General features: G+C 42.9%; 1 protein-coding gene across 1 annotated transcript in view; it reads right to left on the bottom strand.

Moving 5' to 3' along the window:
• Positions 1 to 14,821, bottom strand: part of GALNS (galactosamine (N-acetyl)-6-sulfatase) — a 66,976-nt gene that overhangs the window by 18,151 nt on the left and 34,004 nt on the right. The window contains exon 12 of the mRNA XM_074286198.1: positions 5,065 to 5,186. Within this exon, the coding sequence (XP_074142299.1) occupies positions 5,065 to 5,186 (122 nt within the window). The remainder of the gene's footprint in view (positions 1 to 5,064; positions 5,187 to 14,821) is intronic.

Here is a 14,821-nt window from a genome sequence, read left to right as displayed (position 1 = left end):
AGTGAGGAGGAAGGGAAAGAAACTGGAACTAAATTTTAAAAATGGATGTTGAAAATTGTTTTTACATGTAATTGGGGAAAAATACTAATTAAAAAAGTTCAAATCACCCCCTTACTCAAAGCAGGAATTAAGAGCTTCTAAATTATGAGCTTCTAAATCTAAATATAAGCTTCTCAAGGGCAGGGATGGCTTCATTTTAGTCTATCCATAGCATCCAGCACAGTACCTGTAATATAATAGGCACTTAATACTTATTAATTTGCTGAAATACTATCATGGCTCCCAACTAGTGCTGCCTGCATCAAGCCTTCCCTGAGTACTTCAGAGGGGGGTGGTTTTCCTTCACATATATAAGTGGCAGCTTGAAAAAACAAAAACAAAAACTAAGTCTTTGGCTTAGGATGGATGTTATGCAGTCTGTATTATTATATTCTTCTCCAGCTTATATAAGTTTTTCACCTAATTAGTTGTTTGTTTGTTTTTAACATTCTTAGTTTGCTATTATTTCTTCATTTTTCCCCCTTGCTGGCCCTTATAGTGATTTCCTTAGTAAACTGCCATCCCCCTTCTGGTGAATCCAAGAAACTGAGAGTTGGGAAAAACTTCAATGATCATTGAGTTCCTACCATAAGATACCCAAGAGGGATTGATATTATCCCCATGCCCAATGAATGGTCATACAGCGTCTGCCTGAAGACCCTCAATGATGGAGGAGCCCATTCTGTTCCCAAGGTACTACAACACATTTGACAAATATTTACCAAGCGCCTGTACCAAGCTTGGGGTTGAGATTCCTTTAGATTTTTGGACTATTCATTGAATTTACTGTGGTTCCCAGCTATCTACAAAAACTGATCTGGACTCCCTGATGCCACAATTAATCACTGCTGCCATTTCTGATGGACAAAGTACAGTAATACTACTGCCTTCTTGCACTTGGAGACATGGGAATGAGAAAGAAGCTTTCTCCCATTTTGTTGATCCTGACAAGATTTCATTAGATTTAAATTAGATTTCATTCACTCTATTGAAATGGTCCTTAAAAGACTGGGTAGTCACTACTTATCTTGACAATAGTTTCATGATTTGTCTTAAAAACTTAAGTACAGCCCATCACATTCTCTAAACACAGACATAAAAACATAGTACAATATATTTAAATATGCTTGCATAACTCATTTTTACCCACAATTCAATAGATCAGTTCATATTATGATGGCCAACACAGGGCAACTGCTTTGTAAACTATAGTGAGAACAGGGATGACAGCTAAAGAAACTGTCTGGGTTTTATTTATTTAGTTACAGACGGAGAGGTCTTTACTAGAATAATGGTCAAAGGAATACATACTTATATCTGCTAACCAAAAGGAAACATTTGAGTCACTGGTTTCAGTGCAAGCTCTTCACCAAGTCATCTAGGATACCTTAAGGTAGCCTCATGTCCCATTTCATCCTTGTGCTGTTGCTCAGGTAGGGTTAATTCAAAGAGTGTATGATATGACATGAGATGATATAATATATACACATAATAAGGCAGCGTCCTATCTCACTTCATGCTTGTGCTCTTGTTCAGGTAGGCTCACCCAAAGGAGAAATAATAAAATGTAACATAACGATATAATATTTGTAGAGAATAAAATGTGCATTATTATATGTAATACAGAAAAAGAGGGAAAGGGCTAATTAGGTCCAAATTACTTTATTTGACTTCAGTGGGAAATGCAAGACTTTGATAATTTAGCAGATAAAGTCTCTTTGCAACTAAACTTAAAACTACCAGTGAGCCTCGGGGATCTTTGCCTTTCAAAGGGTCATCCTTCTCTGCAGAGTTGGATTTAAAAATAATGATACATTTTCAGATCCTGAAGGTTTCTGAACCTCAATGACTAAAGACTTTCAACTACAGTTCCCCCAGGGAAAGTTGGAATTTTGTATTTTATCACAACAGCCAGATGAAGGAAAGGCAGGAATAGCAATGAAAAAAGAGAGAACCAGAGAAAAAGGGTGAACAGGTGTTGCTGAGAGGAGTTATCGGAAAAAAAAAAATCCCCCGTGTAACAGAATTATTCCATGCACTGAACAGCGGAACTGAGTGGACTGAGTCCAGGGTCATTACATTAATTGACACTTTTAACCTCTAGGTAGTCCCCGGAGAGCCAATCAGGCCTGGGCTGCCAGCCCTCAGTCCCAGTCCCAGGTGTGGCTCGGGCTTCGTTCATTTAATGTAATTGGGCTTTGGCAATCTGCTCGGCTCTCCTCCTCCTCCAAACAACTCAATGTGGAGCCCGCTGCGTTATTAACACCGCCATCCAAGCCCGACAGTGACATTCCTGTTGGGGGAGGTTAACGAGGAGGGGAAGGGGGGCGGAGGGAAACTCGGCCTTTCACATATTGCTTTTTCCTGCTCCCACAATCTCATTTTAATCTTCCAAACCTCATCGCCATGTGGTCCCGAGCTCTGAGGTCTCCAGTGCAGGCTCGTTACTAATTGTGAGTCCTTCAAAGGGAAATTAAGATGCTTCATTGCTTCCCATTTTTCTTTACACTTATTTCTAAAGGTAATGGCTAGCAGGAGCCCTGGCAAAATGAAGCGGGGTCTGTTTGAAGGAGACAAAGCGATGAGAGGCGAAAGCAATGGAGTTAAGATCTCTAAAAAAGAGGCATTCCCAAACTGTCTTAAGACAGAGTGGGAGTTCTGCATCCGGGACATAGGGAGCTCAACAAACAGATGGCAAAGGGGCTCTCCAACACGGGTCGTGGAGCCTGTGTCTGCCCAGCATGGCGGGAGAGGAGAGTGGGTGAGTTACAGGGGATAACCAAAACCCCAGTGGACTTGAGGTGGCCACGAAAAGCCCTTCTGTCCTCACGGTCCTGAGGAGAGGGCAGGCACAGAGCCGACCTCCTCTTCCTCTCCCTCCATCTCTCGGTTGGTCCTGCCAGCTGTACTATGCCAGAAAGAAAGGGGAGTTTTGTTCCCACCCACCATGGGTGGTCAGACCCATGTGCATGAAGCCTTCAGTTAAAAGGGCATTACTGGGGGGTAGCGCTCTCCTCCAAAACTTGGTGATTGCACGAGCAACAAAACGGCGGGTCTCAGAATAACAACTGAGAAAAAGGTCTGAGTCAAATTTAGTTCCAGACATTTATGGAGGGCTGAGTCCAAGGTCAAAGGTGAGAAGGTTTCTTTGGAATTGAGGAAATGCTCAGAACAAGTTTGGGTTCTTCTGCCTCCAAACAAAGGGTCAGCATCTCATGAATGCTGGGATGGGACCAGTCTGGTCATCTGCCATTGCAGACGGCGGATGCCAATTCACATGGTGGGTCTGCTCAGAGGAGACCTGGTGCCCTCTTTAAATGCCAGAAGGTGAGGAACTAAGTCGATGAACACTTGAAAGCCTCTTAGGACCAGAGGGCTCCTCAGGGATCAGTTCTCTGCTGCCAGGGAGGGTTACAACTAAAGGACCACCTGCAGAGGATGCTCGTAGTCCTCCCCAGGCAGGAGCGGTGGCCCAGCTTCCCAGGGCACCTACCATGGGAGCCACAGAGAGCTGCCTCTCCCGTTTCCAGTTGGTGCTCTAATTGATGGGAACTGTTTATCTTCTGTGCCTTCCTCACATTTTTTTTTATTGAGTCACACTTGGCTGGACCTTGTTACTCGAGCCCGGCGCCCTTCAGAGGATTTTTCTTTTGTCCAGATCATTTGAGATTTCTCTGCTTCACTTTCCCCATAAAGGACGGGGGCGATATATTTGGACCTTACAGATCCAATTAATAGTTAGTGTTATGCCTCACTACCTGCCAAAGATAAGGGACCTGAGTTATGTGGCACAATAAGCTATCGCCTTTGTTATCAGACAAATTCACACTTCTGGAAATTCAGGCCTTTGGGAAGTGAATTTTAAAAAGCGGAGCTCTCCTCACAGGCCAGGGAGCCATGTTGGGCTGCTTCCCGAGGCCTGCTCCGACTGACCCCGGCCCAGGTTCTTTGATTTCGTGAGTGAGAACAGCAGGCTTTTGTTTCTTCCTCCGAGGTCTCAGGCCATGGTTTTGAGGGATAGTTTCCAGTTGTTACTTAAAAGTCTGGCCAGGACTTGAACCCAGATTTCCAGCTGCCAAGCCCAGGGCCCTTTACTAGACTATACTTCCATGGGGAGAGGTAGAGAGAGAGAGAGAGCACTTTGAATTCACTGCTCCCAGCTTTACGTCAATATTCTCTGTCCTCTGGTACCTCAAGGAGGACTGGGCCCAACACCCACCTCTGTCTGAGGCAGGTCCCTTTACCCTCAGCATCCTCATCTATAAAATAGAGCTAAGAACACACGTGCCGTCCACCTCACAGGGCTGGGGTGAGGAAAGCTCCTGGTAACTCTCTAAATCACTCTATGAATGTGAGTAATTATTAAAAACCATACTAAAAGCAACAAAGACAAAAGAATCTATTAGAGCAGCTTATCCTAAAAGAATCTTGAAGACCAAAAGATAAGATTTTTCCTTTTCCAAGAGGAGAAAGGAATCACAGAGGTGATGTTTCTTATTACAGAATCCCAGCTCTAGTTTTCTAATACCCAATGGCTAATAGCATAGTAACAATATAAGACATTTATATAATGCTTTAAGATCTGCAAAACACTTTATGAGCATTATCTGATTTGATCTTTAAAACAGTATATGAATATTGAAAATGGGAATACCGCCATTCCCATTTTACAAATGAGGAACCCTGCCACAGTAGGTGCCACAGGACGCTGTGTCATCATGGCTCCTCTTGACAAGGATTGGCCACTGTGGGTCCTCCTTGAGTTGTAAACCTTAGCAGCAGAAAACTGACCCTGAGGAGCCCTCTGGTCCGAGGATGAAAGGGCTCCATAGTCATTAAGTGCTCGAGGCCTGGAATTCAGGTCTTCCTGAGGCCAAATTTAAAAATCTAGCCACTCTACCTCACGCGCCCTTATAGCAGAACAGTCCCAATTTATTTCACTTGCTCAAGTCTTTCCAACACCATTTGGAGGCAGCAGAAATGTGTCAAAGGGAACAAAATATGACATTTTTTAAAAAGGCTTACCTGATGGGGTATTTCTCCCCTGGATCTCTTCCCAAATGGAAAAGCAGGGGCAATCTTGTATGTTCCTCTTGGCTGTGGGTGGTAACTCCAGAGATATTCTGCCCAGGGCAGAAATCAATACCCTGAAAGGGAGACAACAGGTTGAAAGACTTTTTGATTTAAGGAGGAGGGTTCCTTTGCTGTGTGTCAAATTACCCAGGAAAAGACCAAAAAATGCCTCCAAATTCCACGATTCTCAATTTTTCTCAGTCTTGGTTGAAAGAGAAAAAAAGATCCCATAGCCATTGTGGAGGCCTTCCTTAGCCATCCTCACCACTCTGGAGGCAGAGAGGGCAGGGTAAGGGGACTGGTGCAGGAAAATTAAGCATCCTTCACTTTTAGAGATTAAGAGTGTCCCAGGGTGAGAGAACAGCTTAACTGACCCAGCCTGAGAAAAGAGGGGAAAAGGGAAGGGAGGGAAAAGAACAGGAGAGGAGGGAAAGGGAACGGAAGGAGTTTCAGTTAATCCCATTAAGGATTTGTAAGGCAAGAGCTCTGGGCTTGAGAGTTAGGAAGCCTTAAATTCAAATTATTTCTTCACTGTGTGGTACTGGACATGACACTTTAACTCTCAATTTCAGTTTCCTCCTCTATAAAATGGGGGGGGGGGTAATAACAGGACCCACCTCAGACATCCAGAGACGCTTTGCAAACCTTAAAGTGCCACAGAACGTTAGCTACTATTTGTAGGTGTCACAGTGGACAGACTCTAGAAAACCTGAGCCCAGACACTTCCCAGCTGTGTGACTCTGGACAAGTCAGTTTACGTCCATGTTTTCCTGTAAAATGGGACAGTCAAAACACCCATGTCCCAGGATTCTTGTGAGGGTCAAATGAGATCCTAGAGCACTCAGCCCAGTGCCTGGCACAGAGTAAGTACCACATAAATATTAGCTATGGGTATCATTCATTTATTATTGCTGGAGTAGTCTGTGTTCATATTTATTAGGACTTGGCAGAAGGCCCTTGGTGATACAGCCAGAGAGGAACCCAGACCTCTGAGGCCCTGGAAGATTAATCTGCTGCTCCACAGCAGGAGGCCCAGGGAACCCTGGATCCTGCTGCCCGTGGAACTTTGCCCTTGCAGGGATGTGCTGCTGCCTGATCTCATACCTGCTTTAAACCCATTCTAATTTAGGCTACAAGTAGTTTCCCAGCCTTTGGGGTATGGTGTTCCTGGGGCCCAGAAAATTGGATCATTTTTAATGGGTTTGGTGCTGGCCTTTAAAGCTTCAGAGATAGGACTTCTTAACAAAGAGCCAAGGCCCAAATAAAACCAGGATGGGAAGAATGGAAACTCTTCTGGGTGCCTGGGAAAAGCCCCCATCCCAAGGAGGGGGACCCTGATTCAGGGAGGACACAGTCAGGAGAGGACGATGGAGTTCCCGTCAAGGGCACCAAAAAGATGGTCTCAGCTTCACAGACACATAACACCAGCCTATGATGTCTCCCCTCTGCCCCTTTAATCCTCAGGGCCCCCGAACACAGCATCTTCAAATTACCTGTTGGCCTTTGACTATTTTCCCCTTTGCGGTAACCATGGATGGTCATTTTACAGGGCTTTCAGGTGTATTTAAAAACATCTGACAGTTAAGGGAGAGTGGAAAAGAGCAAATTTGGTTTGTTCTGAGCCCCCTGTGCCTCCTGGGACCAACCTCTCTATTGGGCATACAATGCTTCTTAATGCCTTTCTAGGAGCTATCTCCCAGACCCAATGGAGGATAAGCTGGATGTATTTGTTTTCTGGCATCTGAAAAGTTTAACCTCTGAACTCACAGCTGTATGAGAACGATACTTATTCTGGAAATGGGGAAAAGCCCCCAGAAATCTAAGCCTGCTAATACCTTGGAAGAGAATTGATCATGCAAAAAGGGATCCCCAGGCTTCCCGAGAACTGAGAGTTTTTTTTAAGCCGTTTTTTTTTTTTTATTTTAAACAATTTCAGCTTATACCATAAACTATTTATTATAGTCTGTTACCCCAAGAGGGAACGAACTGCTAACCTGACATGTGGTAAGTGGTAATACTTAAATGGGGGGTTCAGGGTGATGGGGGTGAAGCAGCTGTAGCATGTACTCATAAAGTAAAAACCACCACAATGCTTTCGGTAGAAGCTAGTGGGATGTGATTGGCAAACAATTTTCTAAAATATCCTGTGTTTTTAAATGGACAGCTGGTCAGTGGAGCAGTTAATATTCTGCTTTTCAATAAAGCAAGAAGGTGAAAAGCCCGTGAAATCCCATTTATCTGCACTGAGCTATGGATTCCTGAATCAGTGGCTGGAAAAATCAGGGGGCTAGTTTGATAGGTTGGACAGGGGGCTGATGATGGATTTTAAATGGATACAAAAATGGACGACCTTTTCCCCTTTTGGTAGTCGGGGCTCTGGAGACCAAATAAAGATTGAATAGTGGGGGGAGAAATAGCAGAATTTAATGCAAAAGGAAGCTGAGAAGTTAACAGAGAGATATCAAAGCCAAGGCTGAATGTACAAATTATAATTTGGATGCAAATCAAATAAGCTATTTAATTAAGATGCCTGCTAATTGGTACAGGATTTCTCTCACAAATACTGTAGTCTGAGGAAAGACCTTGTCCTCTCTTGGGCATTAGTGTCTGATCTGTTTCTGTTTACAGGCCCTTCCTCCCCCCTCTCTTGTCATGTAAGGAGAGTCACACAAACAGCTTCAGATAATTTCCCAGGGTTATTCATGTCCTGGTGGCTAAAGAGAAGAAAGTGGGAGCAGAAAGCAAAATCACTGTTCTCCTCTGACTCAGTCTCCTCATTAGTAAAATTTGGGAGGCACCATCCAAGGAGGCGATGTCTTTTGGACCACAATTCCTAGACCCCCAAGGGAGCTGAGAATCTTTTCTGAGAACTCTTAAGGAGGCATCCTGACCAAAATTCATGATTTACTGGTGAGTGACTCGGGACTTACCATACCAGTGCTGGCCAGCCCCCAAATCCGGGTCCTTTACCTTCAAACCCATCACCCTCTCCACAAACTGTCTGTCATAGCTCAGCTCTCCTATGGATAAAGAAATGGGGGGCCCAAGAGAAGGATCCTTTGGCCTATTGTCTTGTATTTTAATTAACAAATTAGGAAGGAAGGGACGGAGGTAGGGAGGTAGGGAAGGAAGGAAGGAAGGAAGGAAGGAAGGAAGGAAGGAAGGAAGGAAGGAAAGAAGCCTTTATTAAGTGCTTACTATATGCCAGGCACTACGCTGAATGCTTTACAACTCTTATCTCATTTGACCCTCACAACAGCTTTGAAGGGAAATTCTATTAAGAATTACAATAAAAAATTAGCTAGCTTTATATGTCTTCACTATGTGCCAGGAGCTGTGTTAATCACTTTATTTCATTTTGTCCTCACGACCACCTTAGGAACTAGGACCCCATTTTAGAGATTTTAGAGGAAATGAAGGCAGATGGAAGTCAAGTGCCTTGCCAGGGTCATAAGCCACTTCTCTAGGGATTCTGGGAAGAAAAGACCTAATGCAGCATGGATGAGGAAAGCCTCTCAAAAACGACTGTATTTGCATTAAGACTTTGAAACGTGGGCAGGACTTGTGGGCAGAGAAAAGGAGAAAAACTATTTGAGAGGAAAGTGAAGAGACTCTGCTCAAGGAGAAACCCAATGAGCAAGATACAGCTCTGCTGGAACGAGGTGCTGATGTTAGGGAGATGTGTAGATAAAGCCGGGCATGTTGGATGGGGCCCCACTGGAGGTCTCTGAACAAGGGAGAAAAGTGATAAGACGTCTTTTAAAGAAGATTCATTCACTCAAAAATCTGGACCTTTTGTTTGTTGCTCTATAAAGGAGTAGGGCGGGGGGATGAATCAAGACGCTCTCCAAGATCCCTTTTAGCCCTAAATACCATGAGATTCTCTACCGAGGAGCAAGGGTTTCCCCTAGGCATTAAGACTGACATGAAAATGGACAAGACCCTGTCCTGCACAAATGCTGACAGTCCAGACAAATATTAATAACTAAAATGTTGAGCAGACTGTAAGAAATGACCAGCAGGATGTTTGGAGAGACTTACAAGAACTGATCCTGAGTGAAATGAGCAGAGCCAGAGGATCACTATACACTTCAACAACAATACTGTATGAGGATGTATTCTGATGGAAGTGGAAATCTTCAACATAAAGAAGATCCAACTCACTTCCAGTTGATCAATGATGGACAGAAACAGCTACACGCAGAGAAGGAACACTGGGAAGTGAATGTAAATTGTTAGCACTAATATCTGTCTGCCCAGGTTACTTATACCTTCGGAACCCAATACTTAACGTGCAACAAGAAAATGGGATTTACACACACACATTGTATCTAGGTTATACTGTAACACATGTAAAATGTATGGGATTGCCTGTCATCTAGGGGAGGGAGTAGAGGGAGGGAGGGGAAAATTTGGAAAAATGAATACAAGGGATAATGTAATAAAAAATTATTCATGCATATATACTGTCAAAAATTTTATAATTATAAAATTAATAAAAAAATAAACAAGATGTTGAGCAGAATGGCCAAATACAAAAATGAGATGCAGCAGGGAATGCTGGATTTCTGAGTCTGGCAGCCTGGGGTTTAAATACAAGCTTTGCCTTTGACTGTGTTAGCTTGAAGATGCTATTTGAACTTTGTTTCCCTTCCCAAAAGGGAGCTGGTTGATTTCTAAGGTCTCTGAACCTACAAATTCTAGGTATAAAGTGTTAAGAGACATTAGGGTGAAGAAGAGGCCATTTCAAACTACTCCTGCATCTTTACCAGGAAAACCCCATGGATAGTATAGTTCACAGCATCCCAAAGAGTCAGATGTGACTGACTAAACCAACCATAGCAATAACAAAGGAAGCTTTTAACAGGGAGGTGTTTTCTCTGGATCTCAAAGTTTGGCTAAGAATGACAGCAGGCACAAACTGGGGAAGAGAGCATGAGCTTTAGGCAGAAGGAAGAGCATGAGAAGACACCGAGACACAGCTTGGGCTGCATCTGGAGAAGATCCATCACTCTTCCTCCATTGCTGCTAGTCTGGGACAGAAAGGAGCATGGCAGAAAGTCATGGATATGCTGAGATATCTGGTCCTATGAGCCTGCTGCCGGGAGACAGGTGTTCAGACAGACTCGCAACACTGGCCACGGTGATGGTGACACATAACATGACGATGGTTTGACCTCAGGGGATCACAGCTTTGGAGCTGCAGGGAGGCCCCGGATCTGGTCCAAACTTTTCCTCGGAGTGACATGGGCTGCCCAAGATGAGAGAGGAGAAAGGGCAGAGAAGAAGAAGAATGTCTGTAACCCAAAGCAGCTCAGCACAGCAGAAGCGCTGGATAATGCTCACTAATGGGTAAAAAGATCCCTGACTTTCTGAGCTCTGCTAGAGAATGTCCCCCCCAAAGGAAGGACAGAAAGCTCACGAGTTACCCCAAGAAAACCAGAAGCCAGTCTAGCCCAGAGAGCTGTCCAAGGGGTCCTGGTTCTCATACAAGGGCTCATTTCTTCAGCCGCTCTCCTTCAAACAAACTGCTCAGGGCTGCCCGGCCCATGTTCACTCATCTCCAGAGTGCACAAACAATTAATGCCAGGATGCCAGTAAGGACATGAGACCCGCCACCTCTGGGCACTGAGACCAAGCCTCCAGCCGCAGCACCCTGTACTGGGGCAGACCCTGGACTCTCTGCATATGAGTCAATGTCTCCAGGTGCCAAAGGGAAGGCCACACACATCCAGAATCGTCCTGGGATGGCAGGGGATGCCATGGGACGAGGCGTCATCCCAGAGCCTCCTCCCACCTGCCCTTGGGAGCTCCTGAGGCCTTCAGAGAAGGGCAGACATGAGAAAGGGCCGCACTTAGTCAGCCTTGGCAGCCGCGTCAGCCCCACTGAACAAAAATCGCTTCTAATGTGTTAACTGTCTGGAAGGGCCTGGAAAGAGGGGGCGAATCGAAAAGTCTCTATCGGCTCTCAAGCAGAAGGGATCGATGGCTGCCTGGCAGGCTCGGAGGACCACAATCAAATGTCATTATTTGTGAGGCTATACTTGACTTCACAGCTCCCTTTTCTCCCCCTCTCCCCCCTCGAGTTTATTGATTCCTGGATGTTGAGGAGAAGGGCAATCAAAATAGACTGGAGCAGGAATAACCCCTATGGCATTTTACATGAGAACAATGGTGTCTTCTGAAGGAAGAAGGGGGAGAAACAGGCCGAGGCGAGAAGACAGGAACCTTTTAAGGACACAGCAGCCCTCCCTTAGAGGCACCAGGCACCTAGAGACCTCAACGTGCAAACTGGAAATCTGGATAATCAGGCCTAGTACCCACCAGACATCTCAAGAAGGAGTGCTGCGGGATAAGGTTTAAACCTGGCTTTCAGGATTAAAGATGTTCTCTTACATCACTGGTACAGATCAAATTTTTATTAAAAAACCCAAAACAACAGAATATCACATTATTTGGCTGCGTTGTTAACTTGGTATAGCAGTTTGCAGTTTAATAAATGTTTATTAAGCACCTACTGTGTACTCCTTCCTCATTTCTAGCTTCCTTCAAAGCTAGATCAGGTACCACCACTTATAAATCAATCAACTAATTAGTATTCGTTTCTACAAGGCCTTTGTAAGATCTAACTTACTTTGCCTTGCTTTTTTCTCTTTAAAATTATTTTTATTTATTTCCTTAGATATTTCCCAAGTACATGTAAAAAAATTTTTTTTAAACAATCTCTATTTTTAAAAAAAAATTTGAGTTTTCAATTCTCTCCCTTCTTCATCTCTCAAGAAATCAAGTAATTTGATTTTAATTATATATGTGAGGTCATGCAAAACATATTTCCATGTTAACTTATTTTGCAAATATTTTGAGTTTACCTGTCTCTAATGCCAGTGGATCCCCTCTAAGAAAATTCACATCCTCTGAGAACTGTAACTATTTTCTGTTCTAGCACCTAGAAGATGCCTTGTACATAGTAGGTGTTTAACAAATATTTCATTTCATGGAACACGCAATAGGGAAGAACAGCTGTAGAACACTGACAAGAGAACCCACCTTTAAATCTCAGGTTTGAAATTTATAGCAATATTGAACTGTGAGTGATTTGGCTATTCTCAACAGAACAACGATCCAAGTCGATCCCAAAGGACTAATCACGAAGCATACTACTCTGCTCCAGAGAAAGAACTGGTAATGACTGAATATAGACTGAAGACTGCTATTTTTCACTTATCTTCTTTTTCTAATTTGATAGAACATCTTATTTTTGGTATTTTATAGATATCTTTTTATATAAAATGACTAATAGGGAAAAGCACATATATAACCTACATTTGATTGCTTACTATCTCAGGTTGGAGGAGAAGAGGGAGAACAGAACTTGGAATTCAAAATTTTAAATAAAAAATGTTTTAAAAAAATTTAAAAAGAAAGACACTTAAGAGCAGAGTCACCCAAAACAATCAGACCTCAGTTTCCTTAATCACAAAACTGCATGATAATACTTCGTATTAGCAACTCAATGAATAGTAAGAGAAAAATCATAAGGTAAACCCTGAAGTGCTAAATAATTCTGAGCTGGGATTACCAATTATAAAAGGAATAATATTCGATAAGATTGGCTATAGTGTACTATCCTTTGATTCCCAAAATCAACTTCAAAAGTAGAGAAAGGAGGGCAGCTAGATGGCACACTAGATAGAGCACTGGTCCCCAAATCAGGAGGACCTGAATTGAAATCTGATCTTCTTTACTTAACATTTACTGGCTGTGTGACCCTGGACAAGTCCTGTAACCCCAATTCCCCAAAAGTAAAGAAGGAAATGTGGCCAAATCTGCTTCATATTATGACCATATCTGATCACACCTGTAATACAATGTCTAGTTTTGGGCAGGACATCTTAGGATAGACAACTAGTAGTTGATTTAAAAAAGAGAAGACTGTAGATTAGGCCATAAAAGGAACCTTGAAGTTACCTGGGATGTTTAACGCAAAGATAAGTCACTCAATAAGCATTTATTAAGCACTCACTATGTTAAAAAAAAATCCCCCCCAAAACTCTGTCCTCAAGAGTCTTACTCTTCACTGGGGTAGAAAGGGAGAAGGAGGCAAAGAAAATGTAGATATTTTAAGTCATTTGCCAACTCCCAGACAGAAAAAAAAAAGAAAATAAAATTTTCTTTTTTCCAAACTCCTCTTCTGCTTCTCTCTGTTACTCCTGCCCTCCCCAAGGTGCTTCCCTTGCTATTCTCATCTTCACTTCTTGCTCTACCCCCAGCTATTCCTGTCTTCTTACCTGATCTTCCTAAAGGTCTTTGGAAATGCTTTACAGGCATCTCCTTTTTATTATCATCCCATCGGTGACAAGGGAAGTCGAAGTACAAAAGGGTGAAAACCTATGTAATTAAGCCCACGGCTCAGGTTTCTTCCTGGCTAGAGATACACAGTCAGAGTGTGTACTTTGTCTACTTAAAAAAAAATCATACAGTTTCCAGGTCATGGCTCCAATGTCCCACAAAAAGCAGGTACTGAGCTCCCTTTGTAATGAAACTGGCTTGGGAAACTGGTCACTCTGCTTCGGTTGGATAACTCAAACTCTATCAATAATATTGATAACAGGTCCACCAGCAACAAGGATGGGAGTCAGTAGCAATTAAGTCTGATGAAAGGGGGGAAAAAAGAGGAAAATGAGAGGGAGGGGGAGAAAAAGAGCAGAACAGTAAAATAGCCAATGTTCTGAAATCTTTTCCATGTAAGAGCTGTAATTAATGTCTGGAAGACATGAGAAGAATTGGAACAAATTTCAGCTCCTGCCTCCTCTGCGTGTTGTTAATGGCTATTTTGTCCACTAATGTGTTCCAATTTTACCCCCATCAACCACATGTGATACAAACTGCAGGAAATCAAATGAATTTTTAATCATTTCTCTGATGTACAGTATAATGCTGACTTTTATCAGCCAGTAGTTAAACAAAGACTTGGAAAGAAATAAATATTGCTTAATTGCACAATTGCTGCTGCTCACAGTAGGAGAATCTTTGAAATGAATAACTGGCCCCATTCTTGTCACTGGGTACAGATTCAGATGGATATGGACAGGTTTATGCTGAGTTTTGTCTTCTGGGGGTGTTTAGGTAGAAAAATATTCTTTCTTTTTCTTTTTTTTCCCATACTGTGCAGAGAAATAAAATGCGTTTCTGAAACAAGCCTGCCCTCTGCCATGTAAACAACTTTATCATGGTGGAAAGAGAGAGAGGAACAAAGCAAATTCTCTTCATTCTTTGTTTGCCCAAGATAGGAGGCTAAATTGTATGGCTGCCTTTTGAATACATTCATTGGTCCTTGCAGAACTTGAATTCGAATCTTACCTCATCTGTCTGTGTCGCCGTATGCAACAAATCAGACCCTTTGTGCTAAATCAGCTGCCCATTAAGTCCCAAACCCCATCTGGGCTCGCTGACTGCCACAATTCTCCAATCTACTTGTTCCTTCTTTCCAATATGCTCATTCCTCAACTGTGGAACTAACATGTTTATTTTCATATTCACAGATGCTATTGGCATTTAAAAATATATATTTTGCCCCCAGGGCTTACTTAACAATTCTAATAAAAATATAACGTAGTTGTAATAATTATGGTCACAATAACCTTGCAGCACCAATTACCCCGCTACAGAAATTATTCAAAGTGGTCCCCTAATGCTCCGGCTTCATTTC

Source organism: Sminthopsis crassicaudata, chromosome 2, assembly GCF_048593235.1.
Source record: "Sminthopsis crassicaudata isolate SCR6 chromosome 2, ASM4859323v1, whole genome shotgun sequence".
In the NCBI taxonomy this organism is placed as follows: Eukaryota; Metazoa; Chordata; class Mammalia; order Dasyuromorphia; family Dasyuridae; genus Sminthopsis; species Sminthopsis crassicaudata.
The sequence above is the reverse complement of the archived record's forward strand: the minus strand, read 5'-3'. Positions and strand labels throughout refer to the sequence as shown.